Below are 20,327 nucleotides of genomic sequence, written 5' to 3'. Positions count from 1 at the left end.
GAAGCTCCGTTTCGGAATCGGGAAACTCTAGAGAGGCTGTCACACAGAGCAGGGGCTCTCCCCCGTCCCTGGCTCTCCTGTCTGAAGTCCGAGATTAATCAGAAACTTCAGACACCAGCTGCTGGGTCAGGACTTCCCTACCCTGAGGAGCTGTGAACAGCCTGACAGGTGAGGAGAAAGCATCTGGACACGACTGCCTTACCCAGTGGTTCTCCAAGTGCAGACCCCAGACCAGCAGAAGCAGTAGCACCTGGGAACTTGTAAAAAACACAAAGTTTGCGGAGGCGGGGGGGGGGGGCCCTCTGCAGACCTCCTGAATCAGACATTCAAGGAATGGAGCAGAAATCTGGGCTGGAACTGGGTTCTTTTGAGGCATGCTAACCTTTGGACCCCGCGGACATGACTCAAATGAATAGTTTCCCAGCTGTATCCAGGGAGTCCTCAAGATCTAAAGAGACCCCTCTGCTTGGAGTCCTGACTATGGGAAAAACACCAGAGTTCCCAGATGTAACCAGGGTGCCCTATTTTACTCTGTTTAACAAATGGTAGTACAGCTGCATGGTTTTAATTGAAAAGCAATTCTGCTGCTTTATTTAAAAAAAATAGAAAATATTGAACAGATGGGAGTACAAGTGGCCACAGGCAATCTGGTCATTTGTAGAATGTTCTAGAGGATCTGGGTTGGACTTTCTGTGCCATCTCAGGATGCCGAAAGTCAAAGGGAAGCCCAACCACCAATAGTGGGTTCAGAGGCTATTCCCCGAGGAGGGGGCAAGTCTGATGTCCTCCAGCAGCTTTAATTGGGCGGGGCGGGGCGGGGCGGGGGGGGGAGGGTGCATTGAAATCCCGTCCATTGTATTTGAGAAATGCTGCAAGGACCAGGGTGTCCTGTCGGTTCTTATTCAGAAAGAAGAGTTCTTAAAAGGGAAAGATCGGGGGCCAAAGAAATAGTAGCGGCAGAAAGGAGGGAGAAAGCTCTGCTTTCTCTCCAGGGGCTTAAAGGAAATGCTCCAGGCCCACTTTCCTTACGTTAATTTTTTAAACATGTTTTTATTTAAATTTAATTTTTTTAACTTAAGGTCCCAACCCTGCTCGGGCGGGGTGGCAAAACTCCAGGGAGGATGTTCCAGACTGCCCTCTGCTTTCTTCCCTCCCTGCCACTACTCACCTCTCCTGCCTCTCCTGTCCCTGCTCTGAACAGGAACTTGGGTGATGCTATGGCCTGAATGTCTATGTCCTGGCATTCCCACACAGACATCCCAATGCCCAAGGTGATGGCATTAGCAGGTGGGGCCTTTGGTAGGTGACTAGGTCATGAGGGTGGTGCCCTCATGAAAGGGGTTAGTGACAATATAAAAGAGACCTTGCAGAGTTCCCCAGGCCCCCCCATTCTGTAAGGGCATAGTGAGACATCTACAACCAGGAAGAGGGCCCTCACTCGAATCATGCTGGCACCCTGACTGTGGCCTTCCAGCCTCCAGAGCTGTGAGCAATACTTTTTGCTGTTTTGTTTGGCATCAGGATCTGCCCCAGTGAGGGACTGAACCCAAGCCGCCTGCACTGAAGACTCAGTCTTAACCACTGGACCCCCAGGGGAAGTCCAATAATTTCTGCGGCTTTAAAGTCACCCAGTCTGTGATATTTTGTTATGGCAGCAGGAAGAGACTAAAACTGATGGGGTGAGTAGACAGGGCCATTTCTGAGGTTTAAAAAGCCACCACCACACACCCAGAATGCCCTTCTTAATTACTCCCACAGATCAGCAAAGTGAAGTACAGTTGATTCTCTTTATTTGCAGTAATTACATTCTATAAAGTCATGTAGACACTGGATTAGCAAACACTGAACCACTGTTCAGTGTAGGGGAAATATAGGGGTAGGTTCCTGTGAGCCAATGGCCATAGTGTTTTTGTCAACCGATCAAAATATAACCTTGTTTTATGTGACTTTCTGTTTAAAAATATTTTATCTAACGTGTAGCTAATATATATTCCTTAATATAAATTTATATATATTCCTTGGGGTTTCCCCAGTGCCTCAGCGGTAAACAATCTGCCTGCAATGCTGGAGATGCAGGTTTGATCTCTGGGTGAGGAAGATCCCCTGTCATGGCAACCCACTCAACTATTCTTGCCTGGAGGGTCCCATGGACAGAGGGGCCTGGCAGGCCATAGTCCACAGAGTCACAAAGAGATGGACACGACTGAAGCAACTTAGTAGGCATGCACACAATATATATTCCTTAATGCTGAATTCATAGAAAACAGCACACCCAAATGAAGCCTAGCTAACACAAGCATTTTCTACAGCAGGCTCATCATAGCCTTCTTGTGCTTTGAAACAGCAACATCACCAACAAAATGCACAAAATCAGGAAAAGCATGGCAGTGAATATGGGCTATCCCTTCCCCACCAATTTCCAGTAAGAATAGGACAACACGACTCTGGACAAAAGTCCAATCACGCTGGCAAGGCATCAAAATCGCTCGCCGGCACAGAGATCTACCGAATCCTTCCACTGGCCAGGCTCTCAGCATGGTGGAACTTAGTCATCGGTTCCTTCCTGCATCCTGTGTTCACACTTGGTCCCGGTCACAGGTGACACGGCGTCTTTACTCGTGTCTTCCCCGGACTTGGGAGAGGCCAGTGTGTAGGCAGGACCCCATGGCCTGGGGGAAGGAAGGAACCCAGTTTGCGGCCAGAGGAGAAGTTCAGAACCAGGCTTGGTAGCCAAGCTGGACCTGCTTCAAAGCCCAGCTCTGCCACTCACTAGCTACATGTCCTTGAACACGTTGGTATCTCTGAGCCTCGGTCTGCTCATCTGTAACAGAGCAGTCATAACAGAACCCCCTCCCTCCTGGGGGTGTTGCTCATTTACAGTGAGCCGTCTGCATGGCCCCTGGACCACAGAAAGTGCCCCCAGCAGGAGCCCGAAGAGCAGACATTACTGGACTATAGTGGGGCCTGGACAAGCCATTTGAAATACACAGTCTCGGGGCGGGGAGAGGACTTTAGGGGCACCAGTAACACCCCCAGTGGACCTTAGTTCTCCTGAGAGCCGCCCAGCCAAGTCCTCCTGAAGCCTTTGCTCCTATGGCCCCGGGGTCTCCCTGGAGCTCTGAATAAGGATGATCTCAGCCCCTCTCCAGGCCCCACCAAGGGTGAGCCCCTCCCACCGAGCTGGAGGCCCCTCGGCCTTGCTAAAATGCTGGGGGAGGACTTCCCTGGTGGTCCAGGGAAGAGAGTGCCTGCCAACGCAGGAGACGCGGGTTTGATCCCTGGTTGGAGAAGACCACGAAGCCCGTGCAGCACAACTTCTGAGCCTGTGCTCTCAAGTCCAAGAGCACAGCTCCTGAAGCCCGGGCACCCTACAGCCTGTCCCCTAAGACAAGAGAAGCCACTGCAATGAGAAGCCTGTTCACCGCAACTAGAGAGTAGCCCTCACTTACCAAAAGCAGAGAAAGCCCATACGCAGCAAAGAAGACCCAGTGCAGCCAAAAATCAATATACATAAAGAAATTTTTAAAAATAAAATAAAAACGGTGCGGGTCAGGGAGCACCATGGGGGAGGGGAGGAAGCCAAGCAGGAGGAAGGTAAGTCGTGCCCGACCACCCTAGAAGCTTCTGCACACTCCTTGGGTGCTAGGGTCTTGTTCCCCAGCTAGATTTCTCTTTAAGAAGTTAAATTCACACATAAGAGCTATGGTTGGCTCCCACCAGTAACAAACATTCAGAATTCGATGTCAACATGCACCCTCCTTAGAGCATCTGTTTCTGGCCTAGAGCTTCCTACTGTGTCAACCCTACCCTGACATTTCTCCTCCACCAGGCAAACCTCCTCCCAGTTTATGAAGAGGTCGCTCGACACTGTCCCAGGGGGACAGCAGGAATGGACGGCCTGCCCCCTGAGACAGCCAGTTGTGAGGTGGTCAGCACACCGACCCCCAAGCAGAGGAGGAGGCCCTCCCTATCACTCCCCTCTAACCTGTTTCAAGTTCAGCAACATTTCCCAAGGGCCAGCCGAACTCTGGCTGGGTGCTGTGGTTCCAGAGGTCACAACTGATCCAGTTCCTCCATTCACAGAGAGGGCCACTAAGACAGATAATTCATAGGTATCTGAGAAGGGCAGTGACACCTGGGGCAAGGGTGACTGAAAGAGTTCAGAGGGAGGCTCGGGTCTCAGCCTGGGGAGAAGGGACTCCTAGCCTGTTCCATTCACTACGGCTCCCCAGTGCCCCGCACTAGGCAGCCAAAAGCAGCAGTTTTACTGATAAGATATAATTAAAATGTGTGTAGGGGGAATTTTCTGGCAGTCCAGTTGTTGCGGGGTAGGGGGTGGGCTTCCCAGGTGGTGCTAGTGGTAAAGAAACTGCCTGCAAACACAGGAAAATTAACAGAGGTGGTGGTTTCAGTCCCTGGGTCAGGAAGATCCCCTGCAGGAGGGCATGGGAACCCACTCCAGTATTCTTGCCTGGAAAAACCTATTGATAGAGAAACCTGGTGGGCTATGGTCCACAGGATTGCAAATAGTCTGAGAGGACTGAAGCAACGTAACACACACACACCAGTTGTTAGAAGTCCGTGCTTGCACTGCTCAGGGCCCAGGTTTGATCCCTGGTTAGGAAACTAAGATCCCACAATCACACACTGAGGTAAAAAAAAAAAAAAAATACAGTCAAGGCTCTTTTAAAAAGCAGAGACATTACTGTGCCAATAAAGGTCCATATAGTGGAAGCTATGGTATTTCTAGTAATCATGTATGGATGAGAAAGGCGGAGAATATAAAAGGCTGAGCCCCAAAGAATGGATGCTTTTGAACTGTGGTGCTGGAGAAGAATCTTGAGAATCCCTTGGACTGCAAGGAGATCAAGCCAGTCAATCCTGAATATTCATTGGAAGGATTGATGCTGAAGCTGAAATTCCAATCCTTTGGCCACCTGATGTGAGGAACTAACTCATTTGAAAAGACCCTGGTTCTGGGAAAGATTGAAAGCAGGAGAAGAGGACGACAGAGGATGAGATGGTTGGATGGCATCACCGACTCAATGGACAAGAGTTTGAGCAAGCTCCGGGAGTTGGTGATGGACAGGGAGGCGTGGCGTGCTGCAGTCCACCGGGTCGGAAAGAGTCGGACACGACTAAGGGACTGGAAAACAATGAACAACAACAACATGTATATATACATTCAGGTTCAGCTTCCGGGACACCTCTGGGACGGCAGTTGCTCCGCCCCTCTTCCGGGGTAATTTGCATATGTTCGTTGATTCCCAACAGCGATCTGCATTATAATTGGTGAAGCAACAAACACTTTCTCAGTTTCAGTGAATAACACCCTTAGATTCAGCTATTATTGCACTAATACAGTTTAAAAATAGGGTGGGGGGAGAAGAATTGCTGGTGTTTAATGGAATTCACCCTCACCATAAAGTTTTTAATTCTGTCTACTACAAATGGCTCTGGAGTCAACCTGAAATTCGTGCTTGCTTCGGCAGCACATATACTAAAATTGGAACGATACAGAGAAGATTAGCATGGCCCCTGCGCAAGGATGACACGCAAATTCGTGAAGCGTTCCATATTTTGCCTTTTTCCCCTATATCCATAATCTATTCACATCAACTTATTAGCTGTAACTCGCTCATAAGCAAGGTAACTTAACCCATCGAGGGCCCCTGGATTCAGTCTGCAATTCCTCCTCCAAAAGCTGTCGAACTCTCCCCAGTTCCGAAGCTTTTTTCCAGAAAGACCTGGGGTTGATTGTAGGGAAGGGTACACCAGGAAGCAAGCACTACCTGGGCAAAGGTCTAGGGGCTGGGCTGTCTAGGGTCACGGGGTGGGAAGAACCCACACAGCCAACCAGGGCCCTGGACAGGGTGGGGTCCACCAGGATTTGGAGGCAGCCTATGGGCTTGCCCTGATCCCCCAGTAGGTCCTTTCAGTTCAGTCGCTCAGTCCTGTCAGAGACTCTTTGCGACCCCATGGACTGCTGCACGCCAGACTTCCCTGTCCATCACCAATTCCTGGAGCTTGATCAAAGTCATGTCCACCCAGTCGGTGATGCCATCCAACCATCTCATCCTCTGTCGTCCCCTTCTCCTACTGCCTTTAATCTTTCCCAGCATCAGGGTCTTTTCTTTTTTTTTTTTTGGTCTTTTCAAATGAGTCAGTTCCTCACATCAGGTGGCCAAAGGATTGGAGTTTCAGCTTCAGCATCAGTCCTTCCAACGAATATTCAGGACTGATTTTCTTCAGGATGGATGGGTTGGATCTCCTTGCAGTCCAAGGGATTCTCAAGAGTCTTCTCCAACACCACACTTCAAAAGCATCAATTCTTCTGTGCTCAGCTTTCTTTATACTCCAACTCTCACATCCATACATGACTACTGGAAAAATCATAGCTTTGACTAGAAGGACCTTTGTGGGCAAAATAATGTCTCTGCTTTTTAACATTCTGTCTAAATTGGTCATAGCTTTCCTTCCAAGGAGCAAGAGTCTTTTAATTTCATGGCTACAGTCACCATCTGCAGTGATTTTGGAGCCCCCCAAAATTAACTCTGTCAGTGTTTCCCCTGTTTCCCCATCTATTTGCCATGAAGTGATGGGACCAGATGCCATAATCTTAGTTTTCTGAATGTTGAATTTTAAGCCAACTTTTTCACTCTCCTCTTTCACTTTTATCAAGAGGCTCTTTAGTTCCTCTTCACTTTCTGCCATAAGGGTGGTGTCATCTGCGTATCTGAGGTTATTGATATTTCTCCCGGCAATCTTGATTCCAGCTTGCCCTTCATCTAGACCTGAGTTTCACATGATGTACTCTGCATATAAGTTAAATAAGAAGGATGACAATACACAGCCTTGATGTACTCCTTTCCCGATTTGGAACCTATCCGTTATTCCATGTCCAGGTCTAACTGTTGCTTCTTGACCTACATACAGATTTCTCAGGAGCCAGGTAAGGTGGTCTGATATTCCCATCTCTTTAAGAATTTTCCACAGTTTGCTGTGATCCATACAGTTAAAGGCTTTAGCACAGTCAATAAAGCAGAAGTAGTATATACATACATATATATAAATACATATAAATACACACATATTTATATATTATATAATTATACATTATATAATAAATATACTATACATATATATCAATATAAACCAGAAGTATGTGTATATATATACACATACATATGCATCATAGAGACATACATATATATACACCTGTGTGTAGAGAAAGAGAGAGATTACATGTGTGTGTGTGCGTGTGTGGGTAAAGGCATCTGAGCCAAGTCCCAAGGCTGGCTGTGGACAAGCCTGGTTTCAATAAACTAAGTGTGAAGTCCGCAGGCAGACGCACAATGAACACAGTGCACTCGGAGAACAGTGAGGGGTGGGGTGCGGGGCACACAGGGCAAGGGCAGGGCAGGCGGGCAGGCAGGCGGGCAGCCGGGTGGGCGGCTCGAAGGTGAGGAAAAAGGTCCCCAGCCAGGCCCATTTGCTGAGTGAAGGCACAGGATCTGGTCCCTTTCCTGTGGGCTGCTGGCTCCTATAGTCTCTGCCCACCTCCCAAAGATAAAGAACACAAGCATCTACCCCAGCCTGTGTCCTGGGAGGCCAGAGGCAGCTAAGTCATTCCTGGGAAAGTATAAATAGCACGATGTCACTCCTCGAGGACTTCTATTTAAATAAGAACACAAGAGGACAAATCTCTAAAATGGCCTTTGTGTGTGGTGGGGGTGGGGGGGGTGGGTAGGGGAAAGCTCCTTCCTGGGGTCCCCTCAGGTCATCCCTAAGGCCCCAGGAGAGCTTCCCTGGTGGCTCAGATGGTAAAGCCTCCACCTGCAAGGCAGGAGGCCTGGGTTCAATTCCTGCATTGGGAAAATCCCTGGAGAACAGAACGGCTACCCACTCCAGTATTCTTGCCTAGAGAATTCCATGGACAGAGGAGCCTGGCGGGCTACAGTCCAGGGGTCGCAGAGTCGGATACCACTGAGCGACCTGGCCCAGCCCCATGCAGGGGAGTGTGCACACCGGGGCTGGGGGTATAGGGGTAGGGGGCTGGAACTGTGGGCAGAAGAGGGGAGGGGAGGATGGGAGGCAGCCTCAGAGACTGGGCCCCAGGGTCCCACCATCAGCCATGGGCCCACCCTCACCCTACCTCTGGGCTGTCAGATCCGTGGAGACCTGGCCGCTGACATCACTGTGGGAGGTCGAGGCAGCTAAGAGTGAATTTTCCAGGTCTTCAAGGGCAGCCGGCTGGATGACATCATCTGGTACAAGTGAACTAGGAGAGGGAAAAACCAAGGCTCAGAAATGTTCCTGAACGTCTTCAATGTGTTTCAACTGCACATTTTCTCTGGGTCCCACGCAGGGCCTCAGTTTCCCTTCCTGTAGAGGAAGGAGCTGGGCTACTCCAAGCATGGCCCAGGGCGGTGCTGATCCAGGAGGGGTTGGTTACTGCTCTACAGAGACACACACCCGGGATAAGGGCCTAGAGGCCTTCCGAGGAACACGGTATTCATTCTGTCTGTTGACTCCAGTAATGAAAGTTGGGGCTTGTCTTGTAGGTCTTGATGGGCGGTTCTCAATAAGGGGTGATTTTTGCCAACCAGAGGACATTTGGCAATATCCGAAGACAATTCTGGTCATCACAACCAGAGGGCCAGGTGCAGCTGGCATCCAGGGATGCTGCTAAATACCCTACAATACACAGGGCAGACCCACAACAAAGAATTATCTGGCCCCAGAGGTCAGTATGCCTGGGTTGAGAAACCCTGGCCTTGAGCTTTGTTTTGCTTTCTAGTAATTCTCTTAAATATGTTTTCAGAAGTTTAGACCTTAAAGTGAGTTAGAAATTAAAAACTACACTGGCCCTTTGTCCACTGAGAAGGTTGGCATTAGACAACCTCCAAGAGCAGGCTGCTTTGAAAGTTCAGAGGGACACCGGACACTGTCGCTGGTCCCATACATCCTTTCACTCTTCTGGGAATCCCCTTCCATGACCAGTTATGTCTTAGCTTATCAGGGAGGGTCATTACTTCTTGCTGATGAACTTGGCTCTGTGGCAGTCAGTAACGAGACCATTACCTTCAGTCCTTGAGCAGACACTGACTGAATAACAACTATGTTATTGTTACAACAACCCTGTAAGGTGGTCCCTGCCCTCATGGAGCTTACAGTCTCAGGCAACAGCCAAAGTTAAAAAAAAATTTTTTTTTCTTAATGCTTATTCACTGTTTACAATAGCCAAGACACAGAAGCCACCTAAATGTCCATCAACAGACGAATGGATAAAGAAGATGGGATACATATATACAAGGAATACCACTCAGCCATTAAAAAGAATGAAATAATGCCATTTGCAGCAACATGGATAGACCTAGAGAGTTATGAAGTAAGTCAGACAGAGAAGGAGAAATATCATATGACATTCCTTACACGTGGAATCTAAAAAGAAACTATACAAATGGGCTTACTTATAAAACAGAAAACAGAAAAGAAATTTATGGTAAACAGGGGGAAGGGATGGTTAGGGACTGTAGGAGGTCATGCACACAATGCTATATTTAAAATGGATAACCAACAATGACCTATTGTATAGCATATGGAACTCAGTTCAATGTTATGTGCCAGCCTGGATGGGAGAGGGGTTTGGGATAAATGTGTCTATAGAGCTAAGTCCCTCTGCTGTTCACCTGAAACTACCACAACATTTTAATCAACTATACCCCGATACAAAATGTTTTTGGTGTTAAAAAATAAAATAAAAATACTTATTTATCCAGTAAAAACTGTTGTAACTGCTAAGATGGAAAGATACAAATGGCTAAGAAAACATAAACTAGGAGGTCCCAGCCTGGAGTGCGGATCAGGGAAAATGTCTTTGTAACGTTATAAGCTGAGGCCAGCCATCAGCTCAGTGACAGCTCATGTTTACTCACACGGGCTTTGTGCCAGGAACTAAGATCTAAGTGTTCACAGCCATCACCATATTCAATGCTCACAACCATCCTATGAGATGGGTATTATCATTAGTCCCATTTTACAGATGAGGAAACCAATGCGCAGAGAAGTTGAGTAATTTGTCCAAGGTTGCACAGCTGGTAAAAGGCAGAACCAGGATACAAACCCAAGCCAGACACCAGGAGCCATGCCCTTAATCGCTGCACTGGGTTTTTTCCCAAGGGCGGAAGAGTAAGGGAAGGAGCGCCCGCAGCAGAGGCAGCCGCAGATCTGAAAGCTCAGTCCAGGAAGGAGCGTGCTGGTCTGGAGGAATGCGGAAAGGCCACTGCAGCTGGAGCACAGATCAAAACGACCAGGAAGGGGACAGGAGGGCCGGAGCCAGATCACAAGGCCAGGGCGTGGGACTGGGACTCGATCTTAAGCTGAAGAATCAGCCCAAAGCCTCAAATGCCCCAAAGTGCTTCCCTTGGCATTGAGACGGAAGAGAGGCGGGGAGGCTCAGGGTGAGCGTTCCGAAACTATGTTCTAAATAGGACCGGACTGGCACACACTTGTGCCCACGCCTTTCTATTTACTCCCATGGATCTTGTGACGCTTCCTTCTTCCTTCACAGTTCCACCCACCATCCCAAGCTCTCCGACCCTGGAGGCTTGTGATGACCACACCCGAGGAGTCAGAGGGAGATGGGCAGAGAGGGAAGTGAAGGAAGGGGCAGGCCTGGAGGAGGAGCCCCGCAGGGACTCAGGATGTCTCTGGTGGACCACGGTTCGGAGAATCCTTAACCACAGGCAAAATCGGCCTTCCAAAGTCATAAAACCTGAGCGGAAAAACACGGCCCAGGAGTTCTGGCAACACACACCGAAAGTCATAAAAGACTCTGTTTCTTTTGACACAACCATTCTACTTCCAAGAATTTATTCTAAGGAGATGATTAAGGGTGTGAGCAAAGATGCCAATCACAGCTGTGACCACAATAGAAAAAAAAAAAAAAGGAAACAACCAGAATGTCCACACTAGGGGACAGTTACTCAAGTTAGAGCAGTCACAGAATGGATTCATTTGCAGCCATGTGAAAAAAAGGTTAGAAAATTAACTAAAAATTTCAAAAAGAAGGTAGATCTCCATGCATTCAAAAATAAAGACATCCATTATTCACTAAAAATAGGTTAAAAAAACTACTGGCAGCATGATCAAGACTTTATGTGCATTGTGTGTATGAATATATATGTATCTGTGTGTATGTGTGTACACACAAATGTATGGACAAACACCGACACAGGAAGCAATTGACGGTGAACAAACCAAGCAATGTGGAAAGATACATACATCAAGGGGTTAACGGCAACTCTCTTTCAGTAGGAAAGTTAGCAGTGTTTCTTTTCTTTTTCGTTGAGTCTAACTCTATTTTCTAGTTCTATTCTGAACATATGCGGCTTTTATAAGCAAAAGAAAAAGCATCTTTGAGGAAAATTTCAATGGCAGGGAGCAACTTCAATTCATAATTCAGTGAAAATTTTAAGAGAGCGGACAAGCAGAGCAACGCTTCTAAACTCACCCCTATAGTGACTTCTCTACTCACACCTTCCCTCCCGGGGAAGACCCAGGCTTGCCAGCCTCATCCTGGGACAGAAACCCAGCCGTGCCTCTCTCAACAGGCACCACTGGGGAAAATTAAGGTCCCGGTGGAGAATCTGTCAGATAACAGTATCTCCCCGCACAGTCTACGAGATGGCATTTTAACTCATTGGGGACGGAATTAATTTTCAAAGCATGTTGGACAATTGCTTGACGGCTGGGGTTTTTTTGGAAGAGAGAATCCTGAATATAATTAAACACTTTGTCAGCGACACATGATCAGCGTCTCGAGCGACTATGATGTAAGTGAGGAGGTATGCCATGGCCCTAAAACACAATTGTATATGGAGTCATGAGGGCTGGATTCTAGACCAAGCCCCACCTTGGGATCTCAGCCAGGTGACTGCTCTGAGCTGAACTTTTCCGTCTCTAGAAGGGAAGGCCCTGGACAGCACCATGGCCGAGGACTCTGCAAACTCAGTCTGGCCTCTCCCTCACAGGCTGTGAGCCAGCGCGCGTGCATCCACCACCTCACCTGCCTATCTTTTTACTTTGTGCTTTCCAATTCTCTGCTCCTAATGGACTGCAGATTAAAGGGCATTCGAATAGTGAGCAGAGTTAATAGGCTCAGATAAAGGTTTATAAGCCTCCCATGCTGCTGTTTAGTCACTCAGTTGCATCCGACTCTCTGAGACCCCCTGGGCTGCAGCACACCAGGCTCCCTTGTCCTTCAGCATCCCCCAGAGTTTGCTCAAACTCATGTCCATTGATTCGGTGATGCCATCCACCCATCATCCTCTGCCGCCCGCTTCTCCCCTTCAAGCTTTCTGAGCATCAGAGTCCTTTCCAATGAGTCGGCTCTTCGCATCAGATGGCCAAAGGATTGGAGTTTCAGCTTCAGCATCAGTCCTTCCAATGAATATTCAGGGGTGATTAAAATATACATATATGTGTGTGTATATACCTATATATTAAACTGAACCAAGTGAGATTACTAAAAGAAAAAAAAACCATCAAATTCACACTGCACCATCAGCCCAGGATCTTCCTGTCTTACTTTGCAGGGATGGGTCATGCTCCAGATGGCTTAGGGGAAGGCTGACTTATGAGGACGGAGGGGAATTCTTCTCAGACCAACTGTAAGCAGCTATAAATGGCTTCCAAATTCTACAAGTGGTGGAGCTGGGACCAGAGTGTCTGAAATATTTTTCAGAGGAGAAAAAAAAAATCTGTCAGAGATTTTAACTACCAGCTGCTGCCACCAGCTGTTGGGGCCAACCCTTTATAAATTTAGTCAGGCCAGCAAAGGGTTGATTTTCCAGTGGAATGTCAGGGAGGGAGGCTTGCATCAACAAGTGCTTCTCCGAAGGGCCATGAGTCACCTTCCTTCAGAGGCTGAGGCAGAGGGGACTCTGCTTCAAAGAGGCAGGCATTCAGATTTCGGTCTAAAAAGCCAACAGCTTCAGCTTTACACATGAGACCTATGCAAAAGGAACAGCTCTGGCGCCAGCACCAAGAGAAGCTAAATGGGGATCAGATTAATAATCCTCATATGTTCCTGGTAGATCAGATGATAAAGAATCCATCTGCAATGCAAGAGACCCGGGGTTGGTCCCTGAATCGGGAAGATCCCCTGGAGAAGGGAATGGCAACCCACTCCAGTATCCTTGCCTGGAGAATCCCATGGACAGAGGAGCCTGGCGAGCTACAGTCCATGAGGTTGCAAACAGCTGGACACGACTGAGTAACTAAGCGTGCCTATTAGTAACAGTAACAGCAATGGGGGTGGGAGGACACGTTGGGAGGTGATAGATAATGTTTATCGCCTTGATGACAGTGATGGTCTCACAGGCATATACTTCTCCGTCAACCCGTTGAACTGTATACATTAAATATGCATAGCACAGCTTTTATATGTCATGGAATTCTCCAGGCAAGAATACTGAAGTGGTTGCCATTCCCTTCTCCAGGGGATCTTCCTGGTCCAGGGATTGAACCTGGGTCTCCCACACTGCAGGCAGATTCTTTATCGTCTGAGGCACCAGGGAAGTCCCTCGTTTATGTCAACCACATCTCAATAAAGTAGTTTTTAAGACGAGGAGGACTGCACACTGCAGGGTTGATAGGCTAAGTGAGAGCAAGGCAAGTTGAAAACCTAACACACAAAAAAACTAAGAAGGCTAGTAATAGAAAAACAAGCTGCAGCAGAAAAAACTTGGGCTCCTTTCAGGCCAGGGCGATCTGGGAAGGGCCTATGAGGGGACAGGAGTAAGCCAAGTGTTTCAACAGACATACGTGTGCAGAGGGCTTTCCAGATTAAAAATGCTTCTCCCTCCCTCTCTCCCTGATGGTTTGGGCAGGAAAAGAAAGAAGTACAGGAGAAAGGATGGGGCCACAATGGCAGGGAGGATGAGACTGGTGTCTTAAGGAAATTGTTACCCACATGGAGATTAGCAGAAAAATAACCGTATCGAGAATAAAGGGAGCAGGTTCTCACAGTCAGGGGAAGACGTGCCTCTACAAAGGCAATTTAGGCTTGAAAGAACTCTCAGGGCTGGGCTGTAATCAGAGGTATCAGATAAACACTAGCTATAGATAAAACACTTGCTCCTTGGAAGAAAGTTATGACCAACCTAGACAGCATGTTAAAAAGCAGAGACATTACTTTGCCAACAAAGGTCCGTCTAGTCAAAGTTATGGTTTTTCCAGTGGTCATGTATGGATGTGAGAGTTGGACTACAAAGAAAGCTGAGCACCGAAGAATTGATGCTTTTGAACTGTGGTGTTGGAGAGTCCCTTGGACAGCAACGAGATCACACTAGCCCATCCTGAAGGAAATCAGTCCTGAATATTCATTGGAAGGACTAATGCTAAAGCTGAAACTCCAATACTTTGGCCACCTGATGCGAAGAGCTGACTCATTTGAATAGACCCTGATGCTGGAAAAGATTGAAGGCAGGAGCAGAAGAAGAAGACAGAGGATGAGATGGCTGGATGGCATCACCGACTCAATGGACATGAGTTTGAGTAAGCTCCAGGAGTTGGTGATGGACAGGGAGGCGTGGCGTGCTGCAGTCCATGGGGCTGCAAAGAGTTAGACACGACTGAGTGACTGAATTGAACTGAGCTCATAAATAAAAGGTGTGTGTGTGCGTGTATGTGTATACACATCTATCTCCCAGCTCTGTCTGCTGAAAGAGGTCATGTCAAAAGGACATCAGAACCACCTCAAAGAGGCTGCCACCAGCCAGATAAGGGACTATTTGGGCATTAAAAAAAAATACAGATAGTAATAAAACCCACTGAGTAAAGTAATAATCTATGAGTCCATACAAAGACATGAACAAATACATAAAAGGCGAGGGGTGAAAGTTCCTTTTTACTGTACAGTGTCAACTGGTAAATGTAGAAGTGATGAAAACTGAAAATGCCCCGTGTGGTGGTGAAGTCAGTCAGGAGCTATCAAAGGGCTCTAAGGCGGGTGGACAGAGGTTCAAAGAACTGAAGGGCAAGTGCGTGGGCTTGGAGGACTCTCCCACCTGACCGGGCGGTGGGGGGCGTGTATGAAGACTCAAAGTTACAGAAACACTGTGGGCACCGACTCGGCCAGGTGTTGACCGGGATCACATCCTCAGCAGTGGATGGTCCTCACCCTGCGTCACTTCTGCGGGACCCCTGCCCCAAGTGACAGCCAGAGTCTGGTTACGGGGAAACTCTGGAGGATTCTGGTTGAGGGATCTTCCCAGAATGAAGGAGCCGTACTCCAGAAGGTCATGAAAGACAGCAAGAGACAGAGGAGTCCTTCCAGACTAAAGGAGAGTCTGCGGGCATTCTTAGAGCGCAACACATGCCTCTGGGCTGGACCCCAGATCGGATGGAAAAGAGACCGTGTGGATGAATCCGAATGGCTTCTGATGACTGAGTGATGGCGGGACGTATCATAGTGATTTCCAGCTGGATGGCTGGCTCAGCGTTGTGCTGGAGAGGGGCCTTGTTTGGGGAAATTGGTCACTGGACTGTTCAGTTTCGTTTGGATGGGGACACCTTTGAGTCGCAAAAAGTGTTAGTCGCCAGTCGTGTCCGACTCTTTGCAACCGCATGGACTGGAGCCTGCCAGGCTCCTCTGTCCATGGAATTCTCCAGGCAAGAACGCTGGAGTGGGTTGCCATTCCCTTCTCCAGTCTGCAACTGGCTCTCAAATGATTCAGATAAACAGTGACAATGATGGATGAATAAATGTATCTCCATCCACACCTACACATATAAAGTGGGGGGACAAGAGCACGGGAGGTGAAATGGCAACAATTCAGGAATTTGGGCAAAGGGAGTAGGGAGGTCTTTGGGCTACTTGTGCAACTTTTCTAAGTAGGAAATTATTTCAGAAAGAAGCGAACAAAACATTCTGGAGTAAAGGCATGCAGGCAACCAGCCTCTCCCAGCACCCCGAGCTCATCTGGGCTCGGGAGGGCACAGCATGGTCACAAGGGGAGCAGCACTGAATGGGGGTCCGTGGGGCATTCATTCACCTAGACAGCCGGGCCCGGGGCCAGCCTACAGAGAAGGCCTCAAACATTAGGCTGAGGACAGGCTGTCCTGCAACGGGTGGGGAGAGAATAGCTGGAGTGGGGAGGAGATGCAGGGGCCGTGGAGCGGGGCCAGGGAATGCGGGGCGGAATCCCGGCAGGTGCAGAGCAGACGGGATCAGTCCTGCGTCCAACTTCACGACATCCACCCAACACCAGGTGTGAGGGAAGGGCCCTGGGGAATGATCCAGGCCAAGTGGGGGACTTCCTGGGTGGTCCAGTGGTTCAGACTCCACACTCCCAATGCAGGGGGTTCGGGTTCAATCCCTGGCCAGGGAACCAGGCCCCACATGCTGCAACTAAGAGCCTCTACAGCCAAACAAATAAACAGATGCTTTTAAAAAAAGACCACGTGGGTTTTGAGCATCTGATTGGTTGGAAGGTCACCTTATTAACCACATGCTTCATGGATAACACCTCAGACTCCAGCCCCTACTCTGTATGATTATTTACTTCAACTTTCAATGAAATCAGCTGCTCAAATTAAATAAAGGTACATCATTCTGAGGAACAAAAAACTATGAGTCAGTGGTTTTGCTGTGCTTTTACTTTTTTCTAACACACAGTGAGTAACAGATAACTCAGCAGGATCAGGCAGCCCCCAACCAAATTCAGGTCAGCCCCCACCCCTGGGAGCTGGGGCAGCCCTCACCAACACAGCTGTGCGAGCCTGTGAGAAGTTTCCTCCGAGGTCAGCCTCCCCACCTGTCAGCAAGGGCAAGGGCCGTCCTGCCTGGAAAGGGCGTGAGGAGGGTCCTCCACTGAGAGCAGTCAGGTCAAGGTTTCTCTAGGGAATCGCTCTACAAACAATGGCGTCAGCAATGCAAACACAATAGGACACGCTGAATGTGCTTTTCCAGGGTACCCCGGGCCCCTCCACCGGCTGCCCCTGGCCAGGTGAGCGCCCTCAGGTGTCCACTGCCCCTTCAGCCATCCCAGGCCCCGTGTGCACGTTGGCTGGGGCCGTGGAACGGGCGTGGCAACAAGCAAAGGGAACCAAGACTTAGAAGCACCTACTGTGGGCTGCTGGGCACCGTGCAGGCCCTCTGCCACTGTGAGCCACGGGACAGCCCATTTCCGGAGGAGCAAATGGATCCCCCCGGGTGGGAAAAGTCCCTCCACGCGTGGCCTCGCTGAGCTGAGCTCCATCCAGCTGCTCCACAGACCTCAGGCCCACAGGACCCCGGGCCTCAAGCACCACCTCTCAAGGATACAGAGAGAAGACAGTGGGTGCAAAGGCACCCAGCAGGGTTGGCCTCCCCACGGAAAGCCTGTCAGCTGCCAGCAGGGGCGCGGGCATGGCTCTGATCCAAGGGAGGTGGACAAGACCCTTCCCTGATCCAGGGGAGGTGGCAAGACCCCTCCCCACCTGGCCTGCAAGTGCCTCCTCCGTAAAGTGAGGGCTTGGACTGTTGGGTCTCCAGGGTCCCTTCCAGGCCTCTGCTTTTCTGATCTGAAAAACCCAAGGCTCCAGAGGCGCAGCCCTCTGGGCTGGCTGAGAAGGGACAGCTTGGAGGAGGCGCTGGGCAGTGCCCACAGTGGCCCAGCCCCAGCTGGCCTGGCGCCTTGGCCAGAGGCCAGGATCCTGGTCAGGATGTACGGATGGGAGGTGGAGGGGACCAGCTCCCTGGGGAGATCTGATGGTGGGGAGGGGGTCCTTCCTCTTGTATATGACTTTAGCACTCCTTAAAATTGGACTATCATTCCCACACCTCTCAGGGTTAATGAGCTGGAGAACTGGGGTTTATGCAAAGCTCAAAGGGGAGGAAGTTATTCTAGGACAAGGCAAGGAAAGAGCAGTCATTGTTCTTTTTAAAAGACAAAGAAATAAACCCATCCAAGCCCTGGGAGAGGCTGCATGCTCAGGCTAAGTGATGACATCACTATCCTTCTGATCAGAGTGCACAAAGTGAAGGGGGTATGCCTGCTGAACAGGCCAGCACCTCAGGCGCAAGACCTCAGCCAAGGCTGCCGACCTCTCCCCAGAGCCAGGGTGTGAAACGCAACAGGTGCCCCGACTTCACCAGAACACTAGGCACAGAAATCAAAGAAATCAACCTGAGGCATCCACTACGTGCGCGAGCAGGGCAGCCAGTGCAGACAGACAGCACAGCTCAGGCAGACCCAAGCCTGAACTCAGCTCTGCCATTGACCAGCCTGCTGCAGTCTTCTTTGAGCCTCAGTTTCTGAATCTGTAAAATGGGGACATTTTGAATCACTGGGAAAGATAATTAAAAGAAATAAGAGGGCTTCCCTGGTGGACTCAGTGGTAAAGAATCCTCACACCAGTGCAGGAGACACAGGTTTGATCCCTGGTCCAGGAAGATCCCACTTGCCTTGGAGCCCCTGCACCACAAACATTGAGCCTGTGCTCGAGAGACTGGGAGCCGCAACTACTGAGGCCCATGTACCCTAAAGCCCGTGCTCCTCAACGAGAGAAGCCGCTGCAATGAGAAACCTGTGTATCACTACTAGAGAGTAGCTCCCACTTGCCGAAACTCGAGAAGAGCCCACATGGCAACAAAGATCCAGCAAAGTCAAAAACAAGTAATCATAATTTTTTTAAGAAAAGAAGAGCAAAATGTGTATGTAAAGCATAGTGTGGATCTCACAACAGGTCTTCAACAAGCAGCAAGTGTCTGATAAATATAAGCTGGATATACGGATGTGCGGCAAGTAACAAGGACAGAAAGATGCTGCCACCAGAGGAGTCTAGCTGCCACTTAACTCAGGCCAGAACCAGCTTCCTCTCTAACTTTTCTGCACTGAGAGCAGGCAACTCAGCTCAATTAAGCTGTATGTTAGTCGCTCAGCTGTGTCCAACTCTTTGCAACCCCACAAACTGTAGCCTCCAGGCTTCACTGTCCATGGAATTCTCCAAGCAAGAATACTGGAGTGGATTGCCATTCCCTTCTCCAGAGGATCTTCCCCAGCCAGGGATCAAACCCTGGTCTCCTGCATCGCAGGCAGATTCTTTACAGTTTGAGCTACAGGGAAGTCTATAATTAAGCTGCTGCTACTGCTAAGTCACTCCAGTCGTGTCCGACTCTGTGCGGCCCCATAGACGGCAGCCCACCAGGCTCCCCCGTCCCTGGGATTCTCCAGGCAAGAACACTGGAGTGGGTTGCCATTTCCTTCTCCAATGCATGAAAGTGAAAAGTGAAAGAGAAGTCGCTCAGTCATGTCCGACTCCCAGAGACCCCATAGACTGCAGCCCACCAGGCTCCTCCGTCCATGGGATTTGCCAGACAAGAGCACTGGAGTGGGGTGCCACAATTAAGCTGAGGACTGCACAAATGCCTTGATTATAGACAAGGCAAAATGTAGTGTTTCTTTTTTAAAAAAACTTGTGGGACTTCCCTGGCGGTACAGTGGATAAGAATCCACCTCCCAATGCAGAAGACGTGGGTTTGAGCCCTGGTCCGGGAAGATTCCACATGCCTTGGAGCAACAAACCCACAACTACTGAGCCGATACCCTAGAGCCAATGCTCTGAAATAAGAGAAGCCACCGCAATGAGAAGCCTGCATGCTGCCACGAAGAGCAGTCCCCACAACTAGAGAAAGCCCGAGTGCAGCAGTGAAGCCCCAGCTCAACCAAAAAAGTGAAGTAAATAAATAATTTTTCTTAAGCCTCTTGGAGTCCTCAGTACCTTATAACAATGACAGACTTTCCCTGATTCCCAAACCACACAAGTAGCAACATTGCCTCCAAAAGCTCTCCCTACCCACGAATGCAACGAGAGGTCTAGAACTCATGCAAGGAATAAAGGCTTGTACCCGCCCTTCCAGAGAGGAGTCGAGGCAGAGAGTCACCAACCCAAGAAAGAACTGCTGGAAATGCATCCTGCCTGGCACAGCACTGGGTACAAGGAAGCTGGGAGAAGTGAGTCAGGGTGTTGTCAGCCCTGGAGGAGAGGGACCCTAGCACATACAGCTGGACACGAGACAACCTGTGAGCTGGAAGCAGAAAGCAGCGGAATGCAGGTTCCCTGGCCAAGTAATTCACAAGGCGAGCACGCCTCGGTCAAGGTTTGAAGGAAACACTGGACCTTTCCTTGTTTGCTGTGAAGCACGCAGCTGCAGAGCAGGCAGCCAGGGGAAGCCCGTGGGTTGGAGGGAGAAACGTCCTGACAAGAAGGAAGAAGAAGATGCTCCTGACATTGACATGACCCAGCCACCTCTTCTCAGTTTGGAATGGGCCCCCATC

The 20,327-nt window shown here is 49.4% G+C and overlaps 1 protein-coding gene and 1 non-coding gene across 2 annotated transcripts in view; one reads left to right on the top strand and one right to left on the bottom strand.

Annotated features, from left to right (window-relative positions):
- LOC138070571 (transforming acidic coiled-coil-containing protein 2-like) overlaps window positions 1-20,327 on the bottom strand; it is a 154,370-nt gene that overhangs the window by 108,680 nt on the left and 25,363 nt on the right. Inside the window, exon 2 of the mRNA XM_068961862.1 lies at window positions 8,156-8,281. Coding sequence (XP_068817963.1) covers window positions 8,156-8,281 — 126 coding nt within the window. The remainder of the gene's footprint in view (window positions 1-8,155; window positions 8,282-20,327) is intronic.
- Window positions 5,477-5,583, top strand: LOC138070579 (U6 spliceosomal RNA). The gene has a single exon (XR_011144152.1). It is a non-coding gene; the product is annotated as a U6 spliceosomal RNA (small nuclear RNA).

The sequence above is a fragment of the Capricornis sumatraensis genome, chromosome 23 (assembly GCF_032405125.1).
Source record: "Capricornis sumatraensis isolate serow.1 chromosome 23, serow.2, whole genome shotgun sequence".
NCBI classification, from domain to species: Eukaryota; Metazoa; Chordata; class Mammalia; order Artiodactyla; family Bovidae; genus Capricornis; species Capricornis sumatraensis.
This window is presented reverse-complemented; position numbering and strand designations above follow the sequence as displayed.